Here is a 27,444-nt window from a genome sequence, read left to right as displayed (position 1 = left end):
GTTTTCCGTGGTTCTTTGTTCATTTACATAAAAATATTTTTTTTATTTTGCAATATTTAATGTATTTTCTGTACCAATGATTGTATGAATGACTTTGAAAAAATTACAGGCTTTGCAAAGCAGGAACAAATAAGGAAGACCTCAGAGATTAATGGATGTAATGATGAGAGATGCTGAGGATAGGGTAATATGGAGGCAGGTGATCCGCCTCCTAAATAAGCAGTTTAAAGAAGAAGAAAGAGGTCTTTAAGGGGAGGAAAGAGAGACTGATTCAGCTAAAAAATAAACAAAACCCTAGTTTAGTGTAATATTCTCCAGTCCAGTAGGTGGCGATAAAACACATCCATGCTGGTTTGAAAGTCGCCAAAAGTAGAAGAAGAAGCAAGCTCCGAGGAGGGGAGGGCCCTGCAGCTGCTGCTTTCTGGCAGAAACCCCGTAGTGTAGCACCGCAGCGCCATTCGGTAACTGCAACAGTATCCAAAATGGCAGGAGCTGATGGAGACGATTCTCTTTACCCTATCGCCGTTCTCATTGATGAACTGCGAAATGAGGACGTTCAGGTAGGAATCCTGATTTTAATATTATTGTTTTTTTATATTAAAGATAAAAGCGTTTGGCATAATTTCTTAGTCGTCAGATTGTTAGCTAGCTATCTAGCAAATATGCTAAGTAACGTTCCCGGTCTGGGCCTATCAGGAATTTTCTGCCGGGCCCACCCTACCCGGCTAGTCTAGTTTGTTGTCGACAGTAATATACCGCTCTTTGAGTTTGTTTTTACGCAGATGTACATTTTAATATATTATCACGAAGATTGACAAACTAGGTCATTCATTTAGCTGCTAGCTAATGTCTAGCCAAGCTAGCCGAATGAGCGTTCAACTAAGGAATCACAACAGCGGGGCGTTTGAGGCCGCAGTAGGTATAGATCACGGCTGATCACGCAATTTATTCCTATCAGTCAGTGGAAAGCTTTGCCTTCTAGCAAGCAATTTGAAACGCTGGGTAGCTTTAGTTAGCAACTTGTGACGCAATTTTAAACCAGATGATAACACTAATACGCTTTCTTGGGTTAACAGTATGAATTATAGGGTTGTATTTATTTATTTATTTTGTTATTGGCCCAGGGTTTCTGAATCCATCACTAATTTTCCATTTTGCTTCCAGTTGCGTCTGAACAGCATCAAGAAGCTGTCCACTATTGCTCTGGCCCTGGGTGTAGAGAGGACCCGAACTGAACTCCTCCCTTTCCTCACAGGTAATAAAAGCAGTTTTATATGAAAGCGCTGAATGTATAAAGTGGGCCTTGTAGTTGCTGAGGCTGCCAGTAATCCACATGTAGATTAACAGTCCTTCTCTCACCCTCAGACACCATCTATGATGAAGATGAGGTGCTTTTGGCATTGGCTGAACAGCTTGGCAATTTCACTATGCTGGTGGGAGGTCCAGAGTATGTCCACTGTCTTCTGGTAAGTCTACAAGCTTCAGATGATTTTTTTTTGTAAACACATGCTTGCAAGGAGATGCATTCCCCATTATATTAAATCTGTATTGATATTTCCTTAGAATTAGCTAGTTTATGTAAAAGTCAATTTACTACACATGAACTTTGCATCAACGTATTTTTCAAGAGTGGGCCAAATGCTAATGTTAAAGTTAGGTTATATTAGGTTGCACTAGGACACAAAAGGTAGTATCTAAACACATCTTAACCCACACAGAGTTCATTTACTGGATTTAGACTAGTAATAACAAACTGTTGACACAATTACATCAGTCCCTCAGCTTAACAGTTTCAACATAGGACTGACCTGTGGACTTAGGATCAAAGATGATCATGTTTATGACGATAAAAATAAAAGTAATCGACTGACATTTCAGCTCTTCAGATTTGATGATTTTGTTAACTTTTCTTTGTTTGTTGTAAAGAGATTTTTAAATTTGGAATTAGTAGTACATCATATTCTATACAATTGTTTTATCACAACCTTGTATAAATTTTCAGTTTGTTGAAAGGTACATTTTCTAAATTCAGACTGTAAGCAATCGTATACAGCCAGTCATTTGTTAGTATGTATGTAGCATCTAGAGATTCATTGTAACCCCTTAATGCCTATTGTATCATATTTGCTATATAGAGTTTTTGTGAGATGTTTATTTGTGATGCTTTTCCATCATCAGTGTGGATTAAGTTGATCTCCACTTATTTCTTCTTGATGTTTAGCCTCCTCTGGAGAGCCTAGCTACAGTGGAAGAGACAGTAGTCAGAGACAAAGCTGTGGAGTCCCTGCGAAAGATCTCTCAGGAGCACTCTCCAGTTGACCTGGAGGTCCACTTTGAGCCTTTGGTGAAGCGGTTGGCCAGTGGTGACTGGTTCACTTCTCGCACATCTGCCTGTGGCCTCTTTAGCGTCTGTTATCCTCGTGTTTCCAGCACCGTCAAGGCTGAGATTCGCCAGTAAGTGGCTTCTTAAAAAGGGGACAGATTTTTAAATTGCTCCAAATCCTTTTTTCTTAACTTATTTGCTTGTAATAAGTCACTTGGTGGACAAGGTTTCATTTGATGTTTGTTGTTATTTCTAGGCATTTTCGCACCTTGTGCTCAGATGACACTCCTATGGTGCGTCGTGCTGCAGCATCCAAACTGGGGGAATTTGCCAAAGTCTTGGAGCTGGAGTATGTAAAAAGTGACATAATTTCCCTTTTCACTGCCCTGGCCTCTGATGAGCAGGTATGAACATCCATCCAAAAAAAATCCATTGAACTGCAGTGTTCTTATTTTGGGTAGTCCATTCTTGGTGTCGTTGCCTGTTGGGAGGCCAAACTGATCCCATCTTTCTTCATCAGGACTCAGTGCGGCTGCTTGCAGTGGAGGCTTGTGTCAGTATTGCCACTCTGCTGCCTCAGGAGGATCTGGAGACCCTGGTGATGCCAACCCTACGTCAGGCTGCAGAAGATAAGTCCTGGAGGGTCCGTTACATGGTTGCTGACAAGTTCTCTGAGGTAAACTGAAAAAGAACTTCTTTGATTTAAATGTAGAATTAACATTTTGGAAATTCTGTTTAAAACTAACTTTAAATAGGGCACTGTTTTGATATAGAGTAATTCTGAAGTGGAGTTGACTGTTTTTCTTTTACTGGATATAAAACCAACAACAACAAAAGGTTCATACATTTCATTGTTAATCTGCTGTATTTCTTTGATAAATGTTAGTAATCTTAGTTTAGACACATGTAGTGCTTTCAAAGAATTGTTTGACATCACATCATTAAATAAACCACCCCTGTCCAAACATTTGTGCTGCACATTTACTGAGCAAAGGTGTCATTGGAATAATAATGATTAGCAAACCCAACATCCTCAAACAAGTAGCTGAGATTAAATCTTAACTTCCTGTTAAAACCTTCAGAAAAAATACTAAGAGCAAAAACAGGGTGGAGAGATTTAAAGGAGGCTCTCGTAGACTTGAGCTGAATTAAAGTTCTTTGTTGCCATGCTGCTGTGGGCACAACTAATCGCATGCATTCAACTAGGTCATTGAGCCATTTTTGATCAAAAGAATCTATGCAGCTGCAAAACTCTATTGAGCTTTATTATGAAGGTGACACAAGTTTAAATTAGCCCACAAACATTACTAATAGGTAATTAAAATATTTTACCAGTGGGCTTTAATTAAGATTTGTAATATTTGGAGCTTTATCTTTGCATTTTCATTACAGTAACACCATGCTTTTGATGTGTTTAGTAAGTTCTAGAGCAAATAAAAAACATGTGTTTTTATTGGTAACAAAACAGTTGTGATATAAGGAAAATGCATAGTAAATATTTATTAGCTTGAACAGGCCTATTTAAGGGGCTATTTTGAGTTTTACCTGTGTCAGATTATAAGTAGCAGCAGAAATATTGTACATTTTAAAAAGTCAGTCTCCAGTTAAGCTGAAAATTTAACTACCTGGATGCAGCTTTGACATGCATCCATGCAATACACAGCTATACAGGGTCAGCAAAATTAAGAAGATAAGGTGCCAGGTGATAGACCCAGGCCATGGCACATACATTAAAAAATCTGTTTTATACATAGAAATCTTAAAGTTTATTTCCATCTTAATATTCATTGAAACCTCTTAACTATCAGTGTTGAGAATTTTGAGTCAGGTTGTTTGCTCATAATATCACAATGTGAACTTTTAGCCACATTAAAAACCTCCCAGTATCTTCCAGTAACCTTTTTACTGGAAGACACTGGGAATTGTGTCACATGCTTACTTAGTAAATGGAGATTAATTGATTTCTGTCTGAATGTAGCTCCAGAAAGCAGTGGGCCCAGAGATCACAAAGAACGACCTGGTCCCAGCTTTCCAGAATCTTCTGAAGGACTGTGAAGCTGAGGTCCGTGCGGCTGCAGCCAACAAAGTCAAAGGTAGGAAAGTTTCTTCAAATGAATCGCACTGGCCGAACTTGATTCAGCCTCTTGACCACTGCTTTCTATATTTTGATGATGTATTTTTCCCTTTGTTAGAATTCTGCGAGAACCTTCCAGAGGACAATCGTGAGCAGATCATCATGACTCACATCTTGCCTTGCGTCAAGGTAAAAATAAATAAATAAACTTTTCTGTCAGCTGCAGTGTGATTTTCTTGTCAGTAAGACAAGAGTTTTGTGTTCACTGGTAAAGCAAGAAAAACAAATGAAAGCTTATCTTTTTATTGTTCCCTTAAAACATTTTTGAATGCATATGCGTTTATTTATTTGGCGGGGGGGGGGGGTTGACCAATGCCATTGCTGACATTGGTCTGGAGCTTGGCAAGAACATGGGTTTTGAATAAACCCAGACTTTAACAGCAATCTTAAACACTGAAGTGTCCTTGCTGTAGATAAATGTGCTTATTAGGACTCTGGTAGGGCAGTGGAGCCTCCAAGGTCCTCTTAAAATTGAATGCATGTTTAAAGCTGCAAGCGTACCCCTAAAGACTGAATTTTTCCCACCTTCTCCCCACATTTTTAGCAATTAATGAGATTTTTATGTGGTCAAAATATGAAAATAAACCTTTCCCACAAATATTTGGATCAAAAGGAGAATTGAAACATTGTAAATAAGGTGTGCTTTGATCAGACTACACCATAAACGCAAATCAAATGGACAGCATCCACATGCAGAAAACAAAGCGCCTGTTGTGTGGCTGCAATCTGTAGGGGCAGCAGACCATAAGATGCTCAAAGATGCCCACTAACTTCTTTAACCAAGAGAGCTTTTAAAGTCTTTGTGAAGGATTAATAAATGTGTTCTGAGTTGGTCAAACCACAGAAAATGTGATTTAAACCACACAGTCACATGTGGGAGCAGCAACAGAAATGATGATGATGATAATAATAATGGTTTCAGGGAAAAAATATCCTCTAAAGTACTAGGGGCATGTCTGCTAAAGGAGTAATTGTCAGCTCTCTGACCAGCCTAAATATACAAACTTAAGTTCTTTCGACCAAACTGGCTGGGTGCACAGTGTAGATATGAACTGTTTTTGATGCCTGGCTCCATGTATACCTTGCCAGCTGTATCGCCTGGCAGGATGGGGAAGAATGTAGTCGGTTCAGCTACATTCAGATTTAAAGTGTGGATAATCCTTGAATCTTAGTTGTCTCCTGTGGAGGGAGGGGGGAAAGAGACTATTTTGTATAAACTGTTCACTGAGCAGACATGTTTGGTTGGTGACCCTTAGTCTGCCATCACCTTCACAAAAAGTAAAATGTTTGTTTGTGTAAACCTAATAATTTTGAATAAGAGCACTGGGCTGTTTTTGCAGGGAAGATCCATTTCTCAGACAAAGACATAGTTAACAGTTAATCCGTAGCCTGTAAGAATAGCAGGAGAATCTAATTATGAGCTCTAGATCTTATAATGTAGTGTTTGGGGCAGATAATGGTTAAATATGGTTACACTGTCATGAAGTTGTCATGTTGAAAAGGTGGCATCCATATCTCTTATATTCTAGAGAATATAAGAGATTGAGAAAATTAATCTAGTAGTAAATAATTCAGGTTTTTCTCATTTATAGCACTTTTCTAAAACCATTTTATCATTTATTTGTTTAGTCTGTTAGGAAGCAAATCTCTGAATTCCTTTAAATTGACGTCAAGACCTTATGTTTTGCGGTTATGTTTTATAGACTATACATGCCAGTGTTGTTCAAGTTTTAAGCAGAAGGTGGCACTATTGTGTTGTAACTAACTATTGTGTCACTAAGGGTAGTGGAAATACAGGTAGCCTCACAGTGGAATTCCTGGAACTGTACTTTTTGTGTGTGTGTGTGTTTTGAAAGAGAGCAAGCTGCATGACTGTCATAAGAAGTCTGTGTTTGTCCTGTAAACATACATACAGCAGTGGGAAAAGCCATCCAGGTAGCAACAAACACACTTCCCTGGAAAAATGTAATAAACGTCATAGCACGGGCACTTGGCACACACATACCATCACTCCCACTGCAGAGTTGATTTTATTGGTAGATAACAAGCGATTTCTTTGCTTGTTTATGTACACCCATTTCTGTTTCTGTCTACATCACATTTTAAGTTTTTCCACGCACAGTTGTTAGATGCAATGACTGTAATTCTCACTAGTATTAAGTTCACTTTACCATGTATTTACACACAGGTCGATTATAGGCTCCTTGTGTGCTGCGTTGCAAATATGAGCCATTGCAGTGGTCTTGATGTTTATTTACATACTTTGTCATAACTATTTGTTTGGGCTGATCTCTCTGTCTCCTGTGTTTTCCGTCCTCCATTAGGAACTTGTTTCAGACACCAACCAGCATGTGAAATCGGCTCTGGCCTCAGTCATTATGGGACTTTCAACCATCCTGGGCAAGGACAACACAATAGAGCACTTACTGCCTCTATTTCTGGCTCAGCTCAAGGACGAGGTAAAGGAAATGCAGATTTTTAATTGTGGTTTCTTTATATTAGACAGCTGGCTTTGGAAATCCACAAGGCACGGTTGTAGTTTGGTACCACTGTAAACAAAAGCTGCTTACAAGGCAGCCCGATTTGACCAAGTTCTTTGGCCTTCTTTGATCAGCATGTCTTAGACAGCAAAGCCACTTAGCTGCAGCCACCAGATGTACCTGGCTGCCACCTGGCTGGGTAGGAGGATGATTCATGCAGTTGGCAGCCTAACTGAGACCTTACAATTGGAAGACTGATTGGCTGCTGTCTTGAGGAAAGCATAATTAAGTCAGACACAGCTTAGCCAAATGGGTTACTGCTTGATGCATTCTGATTGTATTTTCAGTAATAAGGAATAATTGTGGATATTTGCTGATTAAAGGAGGTAGGGTTGTGTGTCTAACATCAGAGTTATTTTTGCAACTGTCAGTATTACTTTTGTAATCATTTTTCAAAGAAGCTGCTACAAGAATCAAATTGTATGTAAATGTGTTTTAGCTCCTGAATATTGATTTACATTGTTCCTCTAAGTGTGTTAGGTTCATGTTGAGGAATAGCTCACTCACATCTTCCCACATTAATACATTGTCCCATTACATTAGTGAATATTGATATCAGACACAAGTTTGGCAGGTCGGAGACAAACGTGTATCAGTGTTTTGGAAGGCTTGTGCTTTAAGTTCCTCAACTCTCTTCCTCTAGTCCTATTTAAAGACGGCCCATTTTCCTCACAGCACAAACACAAGACTAAGTGACTAATTAGATTAATGTCTAAACTGACAGCTTTGACTTGCAAATTTCAAATCAAAGTACATTTATCTAAGGAAAGGGAGACACTGTACAGATTTCAGATACTTTCTGTGACTTGTTCAGCTACTGCTCTGTCCCAGCTTAAGTTAGTGTGATTGAATGTGTCAAATCATTCTTCAATTTGTGGTTTCTGGAGTTTAAAGTATGTTGATTTAAAAAGTTTAGCTGTGTACTTTTGCTGTTCCAGTTAATATCCTGTTCAAAGCTGAACAAACGCAAGCCCTAATTTCAGGCTCTTTATAATAACATTGGTTCCGCTTTGTAAGACATAACCTCTTGTCAGTCTGGCCTTTTTAGATGGGGTTAGCGTAGTTGGATACATAATATGTGATTGGTCTTTTTTTTTTTTTTTTCTTAAGTGTAAAATATGTAGGTTAAGAAGTTTTACATTTTCGATTATATCGGGTTTGAAATGAATCAGAATTTGATGACAGCAGGCTGGCATGACCTTAACCTATCTCTCGTAATTCGTCTGTTTTAGTGCCCTGAGGTGCGTCTGAACATCATCTCCAACCTTGACTGTGTGAACGAGGTGATTGGCATACGACAGCTCTCTCAGTCACTGCTGCCGGCCATTGTGGAGTTGGCAGAAGATGCAAAGTGGAGGGTTCGCCTTGCCATCATAGAGTACATGCCCTTGCTGGCAGGACAGCTGGTGAGTCGTGGAGTCTAGGAAAGACAGCTGCAAGCCATATAACATGTTTTAAATGTCATCCTTAATTAACACCATGTGTAAAAACACCAACATTAGCTAAAATGCTATCAGGCCCGATTTGACTGTAGATAACCAGGAAATGGTTGTGATTATATTTTATCCTTTTTCCTGCAGGGAGTCGAGTTCTTTGATGAGAAGCTCAATACCCTTTGTATGGCCTGGCTTATTGACCACGGTAAGGTGCTGTTATGGGGTTCAAAGTTTGTCAATTTGATGTACTATCATCGTCATAGGATGATACTTTATCTGTTGGGTCTTAAGGTGGAGCTGAGTATTTGACTGTTTGCATATTTGTTTGTTAGGGAGGTATTTGGTTTTCAATTTTGGGATTTGGATATTTGTTCATATTATTTACATATAAATGCATACAGTCAGCTTTGGTGCCTGACACCCTTCTCACTCACAGCAGTGATCTTCACACTTCAGTTCACCTCATTGTTGCCAACTTGGCGAACTTCTGAGACGCTGCTCGAACAGATGCTTAAATGGGCAGCTTTCTTTGCAACACCCCCTTTATCCTATGAATACAAATCTTAGCCTGAAAATTGTCCTCGTTTTCTAGTTTTCGCTGCAGGAGGGTTGTACTTACTGTGGCAATGCCCCTAATTCTCTCGCCTCTTCCAATGGCATTTTATTTGCTTTGGCTGTCAGTGCTCGGTAGCACTCTGATACCTTCATCATACACTAGCTCTTTTTTCTCTCTCTCTTTTTTTTTAAACATAAGTAGGAACTGCTTATTCCTTTATGAATTTTCACCATTACTTATCCACACAGTATTTTGATCTCTCTCTTTAATTTCTCTAACTGAACGTTGCACGCAGTTTAGAGAGGTCCTCTTACCAGTCTGATACTATTTTATGACCAGGTCAGAGAGACTGTTGGAGAGAAGAGACTAATAAGCTTAGAGGGTGGAAGTGAAGAAGTTTCAGGGTAAAGAAGGGGTGAGATGGAGGTGTTTTGTTTTATACATACCATTGGAGACTCTCCATCTGTAGAGTAGTACAGCTGTAATCAGCAAAGAACTAAATCATCTAGTACAATGGTGTTTGAGAAGTTGTCAGATCTTGTGTCACAATAGAACTGTATATGGACCCTCTCATTTCCATTTTGACACATGAAGGAGTCATCTACATTTGTGCAGATCTTGGGTGTTCTCGAGTCGCTACGTTGTGTTAATCACGGCAGTTCTTCTATTGGTTTTTCAGCTCGTCTGCACAGTTAAGGGGCTCCTCTTTCATTGCATTCAGTCACGTAGCAAGTTTCAGTCAATTTAAGAAACGTTATCTTAACCCATCTTCTCCGTTCACTCTGCTTTGAGGGAGTAGCTGCACGCAGTCAGTGAAACAGAAAACAAAGAAAAAGAGAATCTAGAACCTTGAGTGAAAACGGTTGTCGGCACAAAGACTTGCACTGACTGGAAATTGAAGCAAATACACATAAATGAGGTAAACGAGGTCCTGTTGGAAACTTAATAATTTTATCCTGATGGATAATTGTATACCGTTATTTCCAGTATATTTTTTAAACATGTCTTGTTGATGTATTTATCTCTCACTGTTATTGATTCACATTGTGTTTTATGTAACACACAGAAAGCCTGTAAAGAGAATTTCTCTGAAAATTTGCTCCCAGGAGAGCCTGCCCTCAGACCCTCCTAGCTGTAGCAGCATTTTACTCTGTCCACGCGATGCTGTCACCTTTCGCTGTTTGCATCCCCATAGAACAGTTCAGGCACTCTGTCATACTTTGTTATGTCAGTTAACCTTGTTTTTCTATACAACAGCCTGCAGTTCTAGCTTTGGATTTATACTGTTGTTAATGGACTTTAAAATCCCTGTTGGGTCACTGAGCGAGTCTGTGTGTGTTTATCTGTGCATGTTTGCCCTGGGGTCTTTCTCTTCCCGGTAGTTTTAAACGGTTCTGCGAAACAATCATCCTTATTCAAACGCTGAAAGAGCTGTTCATCCTTAGAACTTCACAACACACCCAACTGTATTTATAACCTAGAATATTTGTGGTATGCATTAAGTTTTTCCTGAGTATGTAGTGTTCTTTTGACATTGAGTTTTCCAATTAGAGAGAGACACGCTCTCTGTTGAGGACAAAGGGCCAGCTGGGTTACATCATTGGAATGCTGCTGGTGTGAGTTTCTCTACGTGTATGAGTGTGTGTGTGTGTGTGTGCGCGCATGAGTGTGTGTGTGTGGCTGGGGTTAGGGCTGTGCCACACTTACGTAAGCCCTTCAGAGAAAGACGGGAGCACAGGAATCAGCCCAGAATCTTTCCCTCACTGGCTTAATTACAGAGAAAATTATTTGTGTATTTTCCTCTTTTTTTTCCCACACAGCATACAAATACCATTAGTCTAATTTCTAACAGTGAGTTCTTCTATTTGTCGCTTTATTGCTCTAAATTCTATTTGAGGTCAAAGATGTAGCGTCATAATTGCTACAGCAAATAATGCTGATAAATAAAATATGTCATTTTTGTTGAATGGATGTAGATACTGCATATATCCTAACAATGGGGTAAAATCAGGGGTAAAACAATAGATGGGACATTTTGTACTTTCATTACAGTAACTTTAAAACGTGTGTCAGACTTCACTGATGGACACACATGTAAACAAATCTTCATGGATGTTGTGGTTGTGAGACATGAAGATTCTCTTCACAACCAGTGTAGGATAACCTTTGCCCATCAATGCAACTGCAGAAATGCTCTTGGGTGTATTTATAACAAGATTGGCAGCTGTATTTATATTTCCTGGCTACAGACTTAAAATATGTAATGGGATGGATAAATCAAAAGAAGGCTCCTTCAGTAACAAAGATCTAAGTTGTCACAGAGAAGACAATGGCCTGCATGTGTTGGCTGAGTAACCCTCTGGCCTTAAAAGGATGACTGTCCAGATGAGATATAACCAAAACAGAATAGATACAATTATAGTAAGTTAGTCATCACATAATAATGTGTTTTGAGGGCGTGTTTTTCTGGCTTGTGTGTGCGCGTGCAATTATTGCCCTGATTTTTATTGTCCAGCTCGAAGATGTTCGCAAGCAAACTGCTCTTGCTGTTCACTTGACCAAATTGGTTCAGTATGATGAGTCTTGTTTGCCTCGGGGCTCTGCAGTTTATACCAGTGCCCAGAGAGAATTTCAGTCACCTTTTTAAGTTGGCCATCTCACACACTAATAGACGCACTCACTCCCACTGAAATCAGTACAAATGTGTGTATGGCATATTTTGTCACACTACATGGATGTTTATATATAACCTGAAGCATGTGTTGACCCACACTCATTGTTGAACCTGAATGTGTCCTGTGTAAGCACAGGGCCACACTCTGATCCCAGCACAGCTGCTCTGTCTGTTAAAGAGTTGTAAAACAAGCAGCATGTTAGCAAAATGTTGAGGCCATTACACACCTCACATGTGTGTTTTTGCAGAAAACTTGTCCTCCAGAAATGCGCTGTGGACCAAAATTAAGTTGACATCAAGCAGTGATGAGCTGGTCCTGATGTTTCTAAACAGGAAATGGAAGAAACTGAGATTCTGGGTTCAGAGAGAGGCAGCAGACAGAATGTCATGCTTTGCTCCAAGAGTTTTTTCGAGCTTCGTTTGAAAAAATTAATGCTGCAAACTGTAAACTGCTGCATTAAGAATAGATGACTCAGAAAAGTGTTTTTTAAAGCATGGATTTTATATATCTGCTGTGTAAAGGCCTTTAGACACTTGTTTGTAATAAAAAAAACAAAACAAAAACAACAACAACAAACCAAAATCTTAGCATGGAGGATAAGAGTTTGTCTTATTTCAGGACACGCAAACGAAATAGATATGAGGAGCAAAATTACTATAACGACAAGCAAGATTTTAAAATTGTGGATTGCAAACACCAAGCAAAATGAAGAGTGTAATCTTGGAGGATTTTAGCAAGCAAAGCAGATTTGGAAAGAGCTACCCATCAAGCTCATTCACAGAGACCTGGAAAGGGAGACATGGCACACACAGACCTTTCACACAGAATGCTGTTGTGTGTTTTTCCTAGTGTATGCCATCCGTGAGGCAGCGACCTGTAACCTAATGAAGCTTGTGGAGAAGTTTGGAGCAGAGTGGGCCCAGAACACCATCGTGCCCAAAGTGCTGGGTATGGCCAACGATCCCAATTACCTCCACAGGATGACCACTCTGTTCTGCATCAATGTGAGTCGACAGAACTTTATTCTATATGCTTGAATGCACATGACGGCCTTTGGAGTTTGCTTGAAGGGCTTATTTTCTGTACTGATCCATCTAAAATGACTCTAGTCTCTCTAATAAAAAGCAGAGATTAGTTGTTTTTCTTATACTACCAGCTGTCGCCAAGTGCTTTCTCGTAGTGGATCGTTAGACCGTGAGGTTTCTGTTTTGTTGTGGCAGCTTTGCCTTCTGTTACAAAGCGGCTCAACATAACTTGTTTTTCTTTGGCACTCTTTGAGTACCTGTTATGCCTTAAAGGTTTCAGACTCGCAGTATTGAAGCTAGATTCAATAATCCAGATCCACTTTATTGCACTGCACATGGGAAAAGCCCAGTTTAGGAATTAAGGGTTTGTTTTATTAGTATAAATGCAGTAACTTTAACAGGGCAAGCTAAGCTCTGTACTAAAATATGACCCAAGTATACTTATCTGGATCACCTACCTTCTTCACTTAAGGTAAACGAAGGCAGCAGTCACTATTAGGAAAGAAGTGTATGAGCGTCTTAAAAAAATAAATCACTTACATGTAGATTTTGTCATCTTGGTAACTCCTGCATTCTTTGTCTCAGGCTTTGTCAAAGGCATGTGGCCAGGAGATCACCACTAAGCAGATGCTACCCGTGGTCCTCAAGATGTCCAATGACCAAGTGGCCAACGTCCGCTTCAATGTGGCAAAATCCCTTCAGAAGATTGGCCCTATCCTCGACAGCAAGTATGTTGTCTGGAATTTGAGCACTCAGTGCTTTCTCTGCACAGTGGAGGGGGAAAATTGACTAAAGTCTGAAATCCAGAACGAGCTTTGAGTCTAATAAATGTCGTCCTCACTTTGTCCCTTCCAGTGCCCTTCAAACAGAAGTGAAGCCAGTGCTGGAGAAGCTGGCTTCGGACACAGACATGGATGTTAAATACTTTGCCCAGGAGGCCATTAGTGGTAAGCTTTCCTGTCATTTCCTATCACTGGGTATTAAAACCATTTAACAGATTGAGTGATATTTGAAATATATTTAAAAATGACTAAAATTGCAATTCTTATCTTCTCTTTCGTACACAGTTCTGGCGCTAGCATAACGGGCCAGCCCGACATGGGTTAACCAGATACCCACCTGAGTCAAGGCAACACTTTTACAAGATATTTATTGATGTTCAGGATCAACTGGTTAATGTATAGAGAAAGCTGTCAACAGTTTTATTTTTTGTTTCTTTTTCCCTATGTTTATTCCTTTTTCATCTTTCTTTTTTTTTTTCTTTTTTTTTTTACTGTTCAATGGGTGTCCATGTGCAGGCATAGCACATAGGCTTATTTGTTAACCTTTCGCTTTGCTGTAAATGGGTGCTTCTACAAAGGCAAAGTGTTGATGAAACTGAAATAAGTGGTGCATGCATGTGCTACTGTACTCGCTAGTCATTGCTAACCAGTACCCCCCTCACATTCCTCCCTTTTTACGCCCTTGGCCGCTGTTGTACTTGAGCCGCAGTCATCACACCGTACCACGTCTCTGTTAGCTACCTAGGACTGTGCTAACTCGTTGTGCTGCAGCACTTTTTCTCCCAGTGTTAGATGAAAACTTTTAGCAGCAGATGGTGCAACAAGCTGTTAATTTTTTTCCCTGAGCTTCGTCTTGAAACAGCCCCCTTTTCCCAGAGATGCAGCTCTACAGAGAAGTAGAAATTGAAAGGTATTTCAAGGTGTTATGGAATATTTCTTTTGTTTTTTGTCACCAAATCAAACCCCTCTCCTCTGAAATCCTTCACAGAATTAGAATCTACAAGGTTTTAAAGAAATGATGTCCTGTGTAATTCCTCATCCACTAGACTGCTGTGCTCTGAGTTGGTCAGTAATGGAGAGGGGCCAGATCAGTCGTAAATTGTTGCTCATAACTGTCCCACATCCAAATTAGTAATTTTTGGTACGTGTGGAAGGATGGGAAGTAATGTTCTGTAGTATATTGTCGGCATTGCTCTTAATCTTTGTGCCAATGACTTTAGAAAGCAGCTGTGTTTTCTTTTAATATGTCAGTAAACCGGTTTCGCCTGCCATGTTGTGTAAAAAGACAGCATTGTTTTCTGGAAGCGACACTATTAGTCTTGACGGTAATGGGATCATACAACTTAATTGACTACAGCTATCGGGGCTAGTGCACAACCACAGCAGTCAATGCGCTCTAGAGCCGATCAATTTTTTCCTTAAATCCATGCTTGGGTGCCCCCTCCCCTCCCCACTGAACAGGAGGTTTAAAAGCCTTTCAATAAACGTTAAGGGCCATCACTTTTAATCGTTGCTTAAAAACCTCTACACAATGGAGAACAAGTGCATGCTTTGAAAGAAAGTGGGAAGGGGAGCAGGGAGCATGTGTACGTAAGGCTGCATAATGTTTTATTACGGGGTGGGAGCTGGGGTGGTTATGGGCGGATTGAATAAATGTATCGTCTGTGCTGATAAAAGGAACTTTTGTCTTTCCCTGAACTCCTTATGCCATTCCCTTCTCCTCTCTTCTCCCCTCCCTCCTTCCTCATTTTGTTCTTGAATAAACCTTGATTGTTGATTGTCCTGTATCACGAAGACTGCGCTTTTATTTTTGTTTTGAATTCTCTTCTAAATTGGGATGCTGTACTACTGTATCTTGATCTGAATAAAGTAACACAGAGGAGCCAGTGTACCCTTCTTTTGTAACTTCGCAGTTAGGACATTAAGTCCTTTTTGTCAGTATAATTGGCCGCTTCAGGGTGAAGACAGGAATCATCCAATTAAACCAATTTGGAGAATAACAGACGAACCACTTTAAAATATTCTTGAAATATAAATTGTATTGACAACAAATCACAGGCCTGCTGTGGATGTTTAGCTTCTTATATACAAATTACTATTAAAAATGGTGACAAATTAAAGGGGAAAAACCAGTAAAAGCTGTCTTTTGGGGGGTCTCTTTGTATTTAAAAACCCCTGCTGGATGGCTGGAACCATTCTTCCTAGAGATATTCCTCATCTGATGTTTTGATGATGGGAAAGAAGAGAGATGTCTATCACTTTGTTCTACAGTGTACTCCACTGGATGGAGGACCTGTGACTGAAGTCATAGCCATTGATCCCTTGTGCCATCTGCATAGGGGGCTGTGGCTGGTTTCTCCCAAGAGGCAGTTTCCATCTGGATAGAAAGTATGGGGTGTGTATTGATACATAATATTGCAATATTATCCCATTACAGGGACACCAAATACAAATATTAAATAAATTAAGATAAGACAGATATGTCATACCACATATCTGTCTTATAAGACAGATGTTTGATTTTTGATGATTTCTAGTGGTTAATTGCTGTTTTATCAGAAACAGATTGCAAGCAGTTGCCAACATGACCCTTTTCACGACAGACTAATTGACTGTTATGGCAGTTTTTAGGGTTTCTATGCTTGACAATCTGATTTTGCAGCAAACTGAAGATAAGTAACTTACTAGATAGAGCTGATATTAAGTTTAACTTTGAGAGCATAATTTGCTATTTTAAAAAAAAAGGTAAATTGCTATATATAGGGTTAGGGGAGCATACGTATATGTGTGTATATACGCACACACATAGATATATATATGTATAGTCAAAGTAGACTTTGGTACTTCAGCATTGGTTTAAAGGCTATGACTATGCCCATGGAAAGATTTCATAGAAAACAGCTGTTCCACCCCCTTTAAAAACAAAAGGCAACATAATGGTGGCCTGCTTTGACAATTGGCGGGTCACTCATTATGATTTTGGCCGTATGAGAAGGGCATCAAAGTGCTACCATAATAATCAAGAATGACTTTCAGCTTTTCTGCTTGAAATTTCCCGATATAGTACTTGAAATGATTTCACCACTGAAAGAAGTCAGTGAGTCAGAATGCAATCAGTGAGAGAAAACAGCTGAAGTTTCTGGCGATGTGCACTGGATGAATTTGGAGGGTTTCTGGTCTTAAGTTCTGAGTCGAGTTGACGTATCGGTTAAGTGTGCCTGAAGGAGTTGAAGTAATTGAAAGCAAGTGAAGCATCAAAGGAAAAGAAAGAAAAAGCAGTGGCTCAAGGCTGGGACTTGCCCATTCTGATTTAACATGGTGTTAAAATCACTTGTGTCACTTTGGCTTAATGATTGAACCTGTTTTCTTGCAGTGAAGTTGAGTCTGATCACAGTTCTGTCCCCAAAGCGGGGTTCATGATCACATATTTCTAGTTAAAGGACAACGTCTAATGTATCTGTATATTTAAGTCTAATCGACAACTAGAAAAGTTGGTCACAAGCAGAAAGATCCAATTTTGTCCTTGTGATTTAAATGCTCTTTGTTCGATTTGGAAGGAGTGCTTCTCAGCCTGTAGACGTCTGCAGGAAAATGTGGCATTAATTTCACTAGCTCCTGGTCTCATATTTGCTCAGTTCTGACCTGGTAGGCAGCTGTTCAGAGATGAAAGCGAAGGTCCTGCGGGCTGTTTTGGCCACGGGGAACCACGCAGAGCAGGGGCGGGGTCTGCAGCTGACACCTGCCCTCATCTCTACTACTGTGGAGAGGGAGCAAAATAAGGGCTCGGTTTGGAAGTGGACATGCGCTGTAAGCAAGCGTATGAATAACATGCAACTTTCTTGTTATGCATATGCTATGTGCAGCACATCCGAGATGCCCCAACGTTTCTGTTCATTCCAAATGAGGAGTCAGCAGAGAGCTTTGAGGCAATGAATCACATGGCAGGGATCTTTATGAGAATCCCAACCTTACTTTTTTTTTTTTTTTTAATCGCCTCAAATCTTCCATCCGCCCTCCTTGGAGCTGTGTGCTCTCCCTATCCTCCACCCAGCCCTAATTTCCGGAGCACATTATGCACACATACTGTAATGCACAGCCTGGTGTGGCTGCTGAGTGTCAGCACATTCTGCTACAGCAGGACCCACTCGAGAGCCATTGAGAATATAGCAGCTTAAAGGCAGGATGTGCTTTTCAAGAAATGGTGTGAAGTAGTAGGAGGAGGCTTGATGGTAGATGGAACCTGTGAGACTGATAACAAGAGTCAAACCATACCTCAGACATGGCTTGACATATATGAAATAATGAAGGGTTGTTTTCTTTCTTTCTAAAATATCTGGTGATCTAGAAGCTTTGAAGCACATTTTTTTCCCCCATTACAGCCAAAAATCTTCATTAAAACACGATTACTTGAGGACAAGGGCTAATCCGCCCTCTAAATCCACTTGAGTTCATGAGGCAGTAATGAAACAGCAGCAACCTATTCCTATCTATTTAGATCCTGTTATTCAGGGGGATTTTCAGCAGCTAGAACCCCTGACAGAGCTGAGAGCCCTGACGTCAATGCAGCTGCCTCCCAGGACCATGTCATTTATAATGAAAGGAGTCAAGCAAAGCCCCCACACAGCACAGCTCACTCACACTCACACACACACACACACTCGAGTGAGGTCAGACGCTCTCAGGGTGACAAATGACAAATATCAGTTGGGAGAAGAGGAACGTTGGCCCACTCGTTTTTCTTTTTCTTCTTCCCTCCTCAAGTCACCTTGTCATCTCAGCGCTCCCTCCTCCTCCTATTCTGTTGTCTTTTATCATGGGGTTTATAAGCTGTACAAACTTTTTTTTTCTCACCCCCCCCACACCCCGCCCTTAAATAATATCCAAGCACACACGAAGAACGCTCAAGCAAGTGTGTGGTTCACACTTGGCTCTGCTGTAACATCCAGCTCAGAGCCCCTGCAGGACCTGATTTTTCCAGGCACTACTGGGTCATGTGTGCTGGGATTTTCTGACTCTGTCCATCTGCTGGCTAGCATGTGATCAGTGTGCATTCAGTGGAGGAGGAAATGGGAGCGCTGCGTGACCTTCCTTCGAACAGGAGATCATTTTATAGAAGAAAATCTTCGGCGGACGCCCTGCAGAGCTATAGCATTTACCTCAAACCCACTTACTACAAAGCCTGCAGTGGGCTTTTAGAGGTTTTTATTAATACATTTATTTATTTTTTTAGATGAATTACATTATGAAGAAAAGAAAATGCATCGCTTGTTACAGAAGTTTAGATTCTCCTCTGCATTTGAGAGAGTATTTGTCTCTCTTTTTTTTGGTGCATCTCTAATCCTGAACAGTGCTGTGATCTCCTGCTCTAAAAGACGCAGTAGGATGTTGTCATCCACCCTCCTCCCGTTGTCATGACAACCATTGATGTCATTACAGTATACTTTGGCCTGATGAGTGAACAGGCTTCTGATATTGTAATATTTTACTAAGAGGAGGAAAAAAAAGATTACACTGTCTGTTATTGTATCAGCCTTCTTTTCTCTGTCTGTCACAGGCAGCCTGCTGGAGGTCTCAGCAGCATTCCACTGTGCTGGTGAATACGTTCTATAAATACCCACGTTTGACTGGAAAATGGTGCCGTCTTTTAGGGAAATTTGCCGGCGAGGTTGCACTTTTCAAAGGCGAAATTAAAAGCGCATCAAAATTAGCCCGGTGTTGTCATCTCCTGTAATGCAGAGCTCACAGACAAAACATGAGTTTGACTCAGCAGTACCAGCAGCATGTTGTGCACATGGTCTGATCCCAGGAAAAGAAGTGAGACCCTGGTTTCCATGAACAGATTGACCCCCGCCTTCCCCTCCACCCACATCACCTACCTCTGGTGGTGTATTAGTGGGATTAGCTGTTCTCTGTCTGAGTGGGCTGATTGGATTGACGTGGTCTCTCTACACGATCCCTTTCCACTCAAGAGGGAGCAAGCCTCTGCACTGAAACAGCTTTGAGAACTTCTTCTGCTTTCTCGAAGCACATTTTGCTCCAAATGTGTTTACAGGCTGGAGAACTGCAGCTGAGGTCAACCAATCGGAGCTCTGCTCGGGACAGCCCCCCCCCCGTGCACTTTACTATCAGAACAAAAAAGGTGTTTGAGTTTCATGCAGTTTGCTAAATATTGACAGATGATTGCCATGGAGATGGACTAAATGTGATATGAGAGCACTGATCACTCTGACTGGTCGGGGCTTTGGGTCGCATCAGTGGTGATGAATTATTCAGCCTCTCCTGCTCAGTTAACGCTGAGCGTATAAGAGACGTGCAAAATCGCTGCAGTTGCTCACAGCTGGTTGTACAACAGAGAGGCAGAGTGTGAGTTTGTTGTCTAATTGATATGTGGTTGTGGTGTTTTAATCAGATAAATGTGCATTCAGTATTTATGGTTAACGACTCCCAAGGAACACAAAAAAGTATTTAGGGAAGCAGATATTTTTGCTCCATGATGTCACCTGTTTGTCTGCCTTGTTACAGCTCTTTGAAATAAGAAGTTCTGCCATTTATTTTGGGGTAATGGGCCTTTTAAAACTGTTGTTGTCCGTGTTAAGTTGATTATCTTTAGCATTATAATGTCTCTTTAAAGGCAGATGAGAATGAAAAAGCGTGTTTGTTGCTTCAAAGAGCTGAACAGTTTAACTCCAGGCCTGCTCTTGTTAGAGACCACTCAGTATATTAGATTTTAAACACTTCTGTTGTTGGGAATGGAGGAATACACATTTCCTTTAAAGCGTTTGACTTTGAGGAAATGAGTTAGGGATAAAAGTGTCACATCAGAATAAAACAAAAGTACTCTATGGTGAAACTAGACCCCCGTATCTTCTTGGGGCTTGGTTTACAGGCTTTGGAAAACCTAGCCCGTGAGAAAAGATTTTGACCAATCATAGGTCTTTTCAGACCTGATTACATGACTTGTATAAAAAGCAAAAAAAAAACAAAAACAAAAAAACCCCCAAAACAAAAAAAACGCTCTTAAGATGGAGGATGTGGTGGCACAATTCAATTCGCTTTTCAATTCAAGAGTTGCCCCAAGGCACTTTTATATTGAAAAGTAAAGACTCTACAATATTAGAAAGAAATGGGTTTAGTAGTGGGCTTGCAGGACTGGAATCCTGTGCTATTTTTAACCTGCACGTGAATGTGACTGTCTGGGGGGAGGGGCTTAGAGAAAGGAGAGGAGCAGGAGGGCGTCTTATATTTTCAGTTTCTGGCAATTTCTTCCTTACTATATTTCTTTCCCCCTTAGCCTTAAAAATGTCCTTTTTGATAAAGCATATAGTTCCTGGTGCCAATAGGCCTAGGCTGCTGGTGTTCTCCCACAATGCACTGTTTCTTCTTCAATCAACTTTTCCACTCAATGTGTCTTTGTAGAGCACTCTGGTTTTAATCACTAGTTATTATTAAACTGTAGCTTCCCCTCAACCTCAACCGGTATTAGCAGGTGTCCTCCGTGTCCTGTTCTGCTGGAGGTTCCTTCCTGTTAAAAAGACGTTTTTCCTTCCCACTGTTGCCACAGTGTTTGCTCATTTTTTAAATAAAGACTATTCTCTGTAAACCCTAGAGATGGTCATGTGGGAAAATCCTAGTAGATCAGCAGTTTCTGAAATACTTGGACTCACTTGGCCATGTTTTAAAGTCAAGCCAAACAGGTGTACCTAATTAAGTGGCCGATGGGTTATATTATCTTTAATTTCAATCATCACTAGGACATAAATCCTTCATAATTGATTGATAATCAATTGTCAACTTTGATTAATTCAGTTAAAAGGACTATGTTATAGTCCTGATAATGCATCGCTTTAGATGGAGAGACACTTGGGGGATGGCTGTTACGAGGGAAGGCAGCCCCCATCGTTGTGTGCCTCAACTTTTGGTCTTTTACCCAGGCGAATCTGCCATTTTCCTTACTTGGTTAGGTTTAGGGATTAGAGATCGATCTAGATTATCATTTTAAGTTTGGGACAAATCACAAAAATACAAAAAATGCCTGCAAGTATTTCAAAAGCGTGTTATACATTTCTCCTATTAATATCAGTTCAGGATTCTTTGAGTGTTTCTCTTTTACAATGTTCCTGCCAACAATAAAAGTGTTCACTGGTATTAAGAAAGTTTTACTTGGCAAGTCTCAAACTGGAGAAACTTTAATGCTGCACCTGAACCGGTTTTGTGGCTTCTGCTAAATTGTCCACATTGAGAAGATTAACTCTGGTTGAAGCGGTTTCAGGTTCAGGTATGACTCAACTGCTTATACAGAGCAGTGAGCGTGATTCATTAACCCACGCCTCCGCCGCGCCACTGTGGGGCACTATCAGTCGGCTGCAGTGTGAAGTTATAGGACAACTGGATTAAGTAGAGAAAGCTCTCCAACTACCGGGATGAACGGCATTGTTGCAAAGAGACACTCGCACACAAACACAAGACTCTTCTGTTCAATAAACCTTTTTAATCTCAACAGCAAGTTAGCTTATGTGTGGTCAACATCAATGAAGGTAAATATAAAACTGGATTTCTATTGATAGATTTTTTGTTGTCAGCAGGAGGTGAAATTATACTTGGAAACACATCAACTAGAATCTTCATGACTGTAGTCTTCCACTAGAGAAATATTGCTATAATACTTTTAAATGGCATACACTGATTGACCAATAAGAAAAAAAAAAAAGCAAGGTAGAGAAGCTGACAAAGAAGCTCCAAAACTCCACACGGTGGGTCGTACAGGGAAACTTCTGAGCGACTTTGGTTTTGTACCTTTGTAAAACCTGGCTCTACTTACTTTCAGAAAAAAGAAGAAGAAAATAATACAGAAGAGAAAGAAATAATCATCGTAAAATAAACAACAAAAAAAGGGTCCGACAGGAAGTATTGGTGCTATTTCAAAATCAATTTAGACTGAAAATACGAAAAAGTAAAAGGCACACTGAACACTATTCACGTTTAACACAAAATTCGGTGCAAACTGAGCGCGCGCCGACGATTCATTACACCCCTAATCTGTACACAGAACACGTCATAATAAACTCAAACGTGTTGCTTTTTCTTGAATTAAAAACAACATTTGAAGTGTTACTACATCAGGTCTTTTTTTTGAAAGCCTTTTTTTTCCCGTTGTCATTTTGTTTCCATTATTGTTGGGGAAGAGAGCGGAGAAAAAGGTGTCTCCTTACAGATCTGCGGTTCGTTTTTAATCTGCTGGGGAAAAAACACGCAGAGCAAAAACGAACCCTTCCCACCTCCTCCTCTCTCGCTACATCTCTTCTTCCCCTTTGCTGTCAAAGTGCTCCAGTATTTAAAACTTCCACAGATCATCCTGTTGCCGTTGACAAAATGAAAAACAATTATCGCAATATTCACTTCAAGGAGAAATCCACCCTTTAATGCTCTTGCACCACCATTATTAACAACCTAATGCTGTTCAAACCTCAGAGTAATTATTTCATTGTAAACAAAGCTCACACACTTCAGCGGACTTCATTCTTTCTAAAGGACAATTTCAGCATGACCCACAAACTGGGTGTGAGCTTATTTGCGTCAATAAAATGTGGGCAGATAACACCATAAACACATCCAGCTCACGGACTAGTTTTGTAAAGTCAAGGGTGGGACTGTTAATGCAACCACAAGACTTGTTTTGCAACAGGTCTTCTAGCTTCACTGCACTCTGCTCTATTGAGGCCATTGTTTCTGAAGGTGATATCTTTGCTCATTTGACTGTTAAATGTGGAAAATGGTGACTTACTAAGCTCTCTCTCTCTTAAATCCTGAGGGACTGACGTCAGAACTCGACTACAGTGTTTGCTATAGAGGTGGCATCATTCAAGTAAAGGGTTTGCAAAATTTTGTGGCCAAGGACGCCAACACCATTTTATTCAGTCTGATCTTGGGTTCGCTGGATGATGTTGGGTGACTCATTTCTCCTCACAGGCTAATAAGCGAAGCTACCTAGCAGCAAGAACAGGTCGTTGCAACCTGAGAGAGGTGACTTCATGACAGATGTGTTGTGTCAGAGTCTTTCGGAGCTTCTACTGGCTAAAACAAAATGTGGGAGGGAATGAGGCTTGTCCACATCAGTGGTGCTCTCTTTTTTTAACGATACACCACAATTCTACTGCGAGAACCAGAGAGTGAGTTAAAGAAATGAGGTTTGTCACCCTCATTACTTGAACGCTGCCTGTCATGTTAAATGTTCTATGACCACAGGTTGCGTGGGGGGCGTGAGTGTATTCCCTGCATTAGATCAATCAAGTCAACTGCATTAAAAACGTCCTCATGGTTGGTTTTGTTGCTAGCAGACTGCAGCGGTCTCTGATGCCGACATGTCTGCAAATACCCACTACCAGCTGAGGCCTACTTAAGCGGGAAGATGTAAGATGCAAACAAGAAATGGGGAATATTTTGCCTTCAAAGTGAAAGCCATCGTGTTTCAACTGTCTCCTTTTCTGGTCTGCATCGCACCTGCAGCTGGCGAGCATCTGTGGACAATTTGCCGTGTACCATGCAAACTACAGGCAACCGTGGTAACCTGCTAGCAGCCAAAACAATCGCAAAGCTTTGGTCAGGGCATGCGCATTTTTCTTTAGTAACGCTCACTGACTAACTGAAACGTCTCGAAACCTGAGTGAATGACGGCCTAGTCACAGTGACAGGTTAATGTCAGTATCTGGTAAAACCTCAATAATATTTGAGTTTTGGACAGTTGATGAGAAATATCAATGAGCTGGGTCGTGATACTTAAAGCTAGATGAGCATTTTTCCACTACCACTCAAAAAACTAGATGGCCAATGAAATAATCAGCAGATTGTTTAACTGGTTAATTAATTACAGATGATCTGCTGTGGAACAGTGTTAAAGCATTTTAGGATGGATTTTCCTTTCAGTCTTAACCAACACTGCAGCCCCAGTTGGTCCACATTATTTTCCTTCACTGAAAACTGTTAACTGTCAAACCACCTTCTTCACTCTGGGTCAATGCCGTCCACAACGCGAGGGGGACTGCCTCGTCTACAAACACTTCTAAAGGCTAACTCATATGACCACTGAAGGTGACAGTGTAGCAGATGGTCACAGTCCTATTCTCTATTATTGTGATCATTTTGCAAAAAAAATCATCATAATCATCTGTCAGAGAAGATGCGTCTGTGTTTTTCAAGTAGATTGAACACAGTCCGAGTGCTGTGAAGAAATTAAAAACAAAACAAAACAAATATAAAATCTCTCATTCTTGTTGCTGGCTTGCTGTCAGTCAGAGTGGTGGTGAGCCAACAGTCAAGATCCAGTGTGTGCTGACTGATGTTCTGCTAACAGAAGCCTTAGCGTAAGAGAGAACACATTCATTAATAAAATCTAATGCAGGGGGCTCTTTCAGGGGTCGTTTCATTGTTATAAACATCATCCATGATTAAAAACAACACAGCGGCATGACTGGAGCATTGAGGATGTAAACCAGAATTAATCTAAAAGCTACTACTGCACTGTGTTATTCTGAATAAAGCCGTCAATACAGTGTTTGTCTAGTTCAGCAATGATAACAAATGCTGTGAAAATGATCAATTCTGGATTGTGCAAACACACAGACGCACACGCACGCACACATTTACACCGAGTACTGTGCAAAAGGTTTTAGGAACTTTCAATTCAATTGTTTCATTTCTTTGCCAGCAGGGCGGCAGAGGCCCTGATCTCCATCGCTGAATCAGTGTGACATAAAAAGTCATCGCGTTCTCCAAGATGCTCGCAACAACCTACCTGCCAAGTACCTGGGAAGGTTGCGTGCGAGTGTACCAAAGAGAATCAGTTCTGTTTTAAAGGTCGAGGGCGCTCAAACCCGATTTAAAGCCTAAAACTTTTGCACAGTACCATCCAAACAGCTGTTTCCGAGTTCGTCCCTGCACTTCTGTGGAAAGTAAGCGAGAGATTATCTCCTGGTTACATCATCGGCTCAAGTGATGTCACTTCTGACGACACGGAGGGCCCCGGGAACCAATCAGAGCTGGCTGTACTGGTGAGGCTATTTTCATTCACAAATCCCCCTCCATATTAAGGATTAATATTGCTTCAGTATTGCCACAAAAACAAAAAACAAGACAGAGTAATATCGACTGTTTCACATCGCAGCTTCCTGATCCTAACATTTTAATTACGTCAGCCCTCATTTATCAGGCACACGCATGACCCACAATTCAACTGTTAAACAAAGGTGTAGCCATTTTGTCGCAAAAACTGATGGTCATCTCCGCCAGTACAATAACAGTTGGAGCTGGCAGCTGTGTGCAGCTGGATTGAACGATGAAAAAGCAGTTCAGTAGTGTGAGAAAATCAGGATCAGTAGTTACAATGAGCTAAAAAAAAAAATGCATATCACACATAGCTTACATTAATATTCTCATTAGTCAACCCACGTAATAGCTTGGAGACATGGTTAAAAGCAAAAATGTAGCAGGTTTAGGTACTGAGAGGTTTAATGTATAATGATAGTGTTGGAGCCTATGCATGAGAGCCATGTTGGGCTTTGTACATTAGTGTTTAAATAACTTCTATAACTGCAAAAAAGCCAAAAACACTGTGGGCATCTTCATGGTACCGTGATAAATGAGGGCCAATTTCTCTTCTCTTTTTTTTTTTTTTTTACAATATATTTTTTTTAAACTATCGGTTTCTTAGAAGGAGAAAAAAAAAGTCAAAGTGTTTTGAGAACCAGTCTATTGTTGTTGATGGTGTCCTATTTTAAATACAAAAAGCACTGCCAGCCATTGTGCTTTTGGTTGCCACGCAGTCGGGTCTTAAATGAGTTCGCTTCCAAACCATAGTTGACTCGCTGCGCTCCATCGGCCTCCGGGATGTGCGGCATCCCAACCCCCCCCCCCCCTCCCTTGGGCTGCACGGCGCAGTCCTCACACAACGTACGTGACAACAGCAGCCTCGCCGAGTCAGTACGGTGAAACTCCCGCTGTGCCACATACCGGGCCTCTTCCTGCCTCACAGGGCTGATGAGAACGAGAACAGAGGAGACGAGGGAGAAAGGGAGGTAGGTTAAGGGAGGATTCTGGTAGAAAGGTCGAGGTTCGTCACAACTAAGAAATGAAGTTCGTATTAGTTGCACAAAAATTAACACTTCCTTCCCCTGTTGCTACGCTTATGGCCTCCACTTACATCTCCATTCTCTCTGCTCTCAATGCTGTGTGGATTCTCATTTCTTAATACTGCTTTCTATAAAGCCCCTCAGCTGGCTTTAGTTGACCAGTACGAAGCCATGCTGCGAGTCCACAGTCTCCATCATCTCACTGTCCAAGAGGGAGCCCTGCAGCTCAGGCAACCCCAAGCCGTCAGACTGCCCAGAAGCAGCCAAAACTCCACCCATAGCTCCGGTATTAACCGCTCCTCCAGCAGGTGGGGGCAGGCAGGTGGGATCCAGTGAGAACTCGTACTGTTCTGGCAGAAGAGCCTCAGTGGAGGGCCCCAGGACCTGCTGCTCGCAGCTTCCAGGGTAGCTGAAGCCCAGGCTGCTGGCAGCAGCTTCATGAGGCTGAGGGTGGTGGAACTGGTGGTGGAGGTGAGATCCTGGAGGCAGATGTTGGGTGTAGTGGTGATGGGTCATGTAGGCATCATAACCGAGGGCCTCGCCTGGTTCCATCACAGGGCTCAGGTTATGAGCGTGGTTGAATGGAGGTGAGGCCTGAGGGCTGCCCTGCTGCTGGGCCTGAGGCTGGTGGGTGGCTGACATGGGGGAGCCCTGAGGGGAACTTTGGGATGCCGCTGGGTCCAGCGGAGTGCTGCCTGTTGGGTAGGATCCTTCATCAATCTGCATCTGGTTGAAGTAGGTCTGCAGCCCCATGCCCTGTGATTGCTGCTGCAGGTACATCCTCTTCTGATGCAGTCTGCCGGGAGAACAGGTGTAACTCACTTCAAGCAAGATAACACTTTGAATCAAGAT

At 41.2% G+C, this 27,444-nt stretch overlaps 2 protein-coding genes across 4 annotated transcripts in view; one reads left to right on the top strand and one right to left on the bottom strand.

The window, feature by feature from the left end:
* Window positions 1–406: 406 nt before the first annotated feature.
* Window positions 407–15,353, top strand: ppp2r1bb (protein phosphatase 2, regulatory subunit A, beta b). The gene is made up of 15 exons (XM_006795433.3): window positions 407–560; window positions 1,165–1,255; window positions 1,366–1,466; window positions 2,222–2,454; window positions 2,580–2,727; window positions 2,844–2,999; window positions 4,302–4,416; window positions 4,516–4,586; window positions 6,782–6,916; window positions 8,230–8,403; window positions 8,578–8,638; window positions 12,514–12,668; window positions 13,275–13,417; window positions 13,545–13,636; window positions 13,757–15,353. Exons 1-15 carry the CDS (start codon window positions 483–485, stop codon window positions 13,771–13,773), a joined length of 1,770 nt encoding a protein of 589 aa, XP_006795496.1. The 5' UTR covers window positions 407–482; the 3' UTR covers window positions 13,774–15,353.
* Window positions 15,354–25,957: 10,604 nt separating this feature from the next.
* sik2b (salt-inducible kinase 2b) overlaps window positions 25,958–27,444 on the bottom strand; it is a 44,978-nt gene continuing 43,491 nt past the window's right edge. For 2 of the 3 annotated variants that reach the window (XM_006795434.3, XM_006795435.3), the window contains exon 15: window positions 25,958–27,388. In XM_006795434.3, the coding sequence (XP_006795497.1) occupies window positions 26,743–27,388 (646 nt within the window). In that variant the 3' untranslated portion in view covers window positions 25,958–26,742. Of the gene's footprint in view, window positions 27,414–27,444 lie in introns of all 3 variants that reach the window. The other variant, XM_035909764.2, reaches the window with a different exon arrangement.

This window comes from Neolamprologus brichardi, chromosome 14, assembly GCF_056152115.1.
Source record: "Neolamprologus brichardi isolate AB-2024 chromosome 14, ASM5615211v1, whole genome shotgun sequence".
Taxonomy (NCBI): domain Eukaryota; kingdom Metazoa; phylum Chordata; class Actinopteri; order Cichliformes; family Cichlidae; genus Neolamprologus; species Neolamprologus brichardi.
The sequence above is the reverse complement of the archived record's forward strand: the minus strand, read 5'-3'. Positions and strand labels throughout refer to the sequence as shown.

What these genes read in the sequence shown, in the direction of transcription:
- ppp2r1bb (XM_006795433.3), top strand. Translation starts at nt 483, where the DNA reads ATGGCAGGAGCTGATGGAGACGATTCTCTTTACCCTATCGCCGTTCTC. An exon ending in TTGCTGACAAGTTCTCTGAG is followed by an intron (nt 3,000 to 4,301) that starts GTAAACTGAAAA and finishes GTCTGAATGTAG; the next exon opens with CTCCAGAAAGCAGTGGGCCC. An exon ending in TGCAGCCAACAAAGTCAAAG is followed by an intron (nt 4,417 to 4,515) that starts GTAGGAAAGTTT and finishes TCCCTTTGTTAG; the next exon opens with AATTCTGCGAGAACCTTCCA.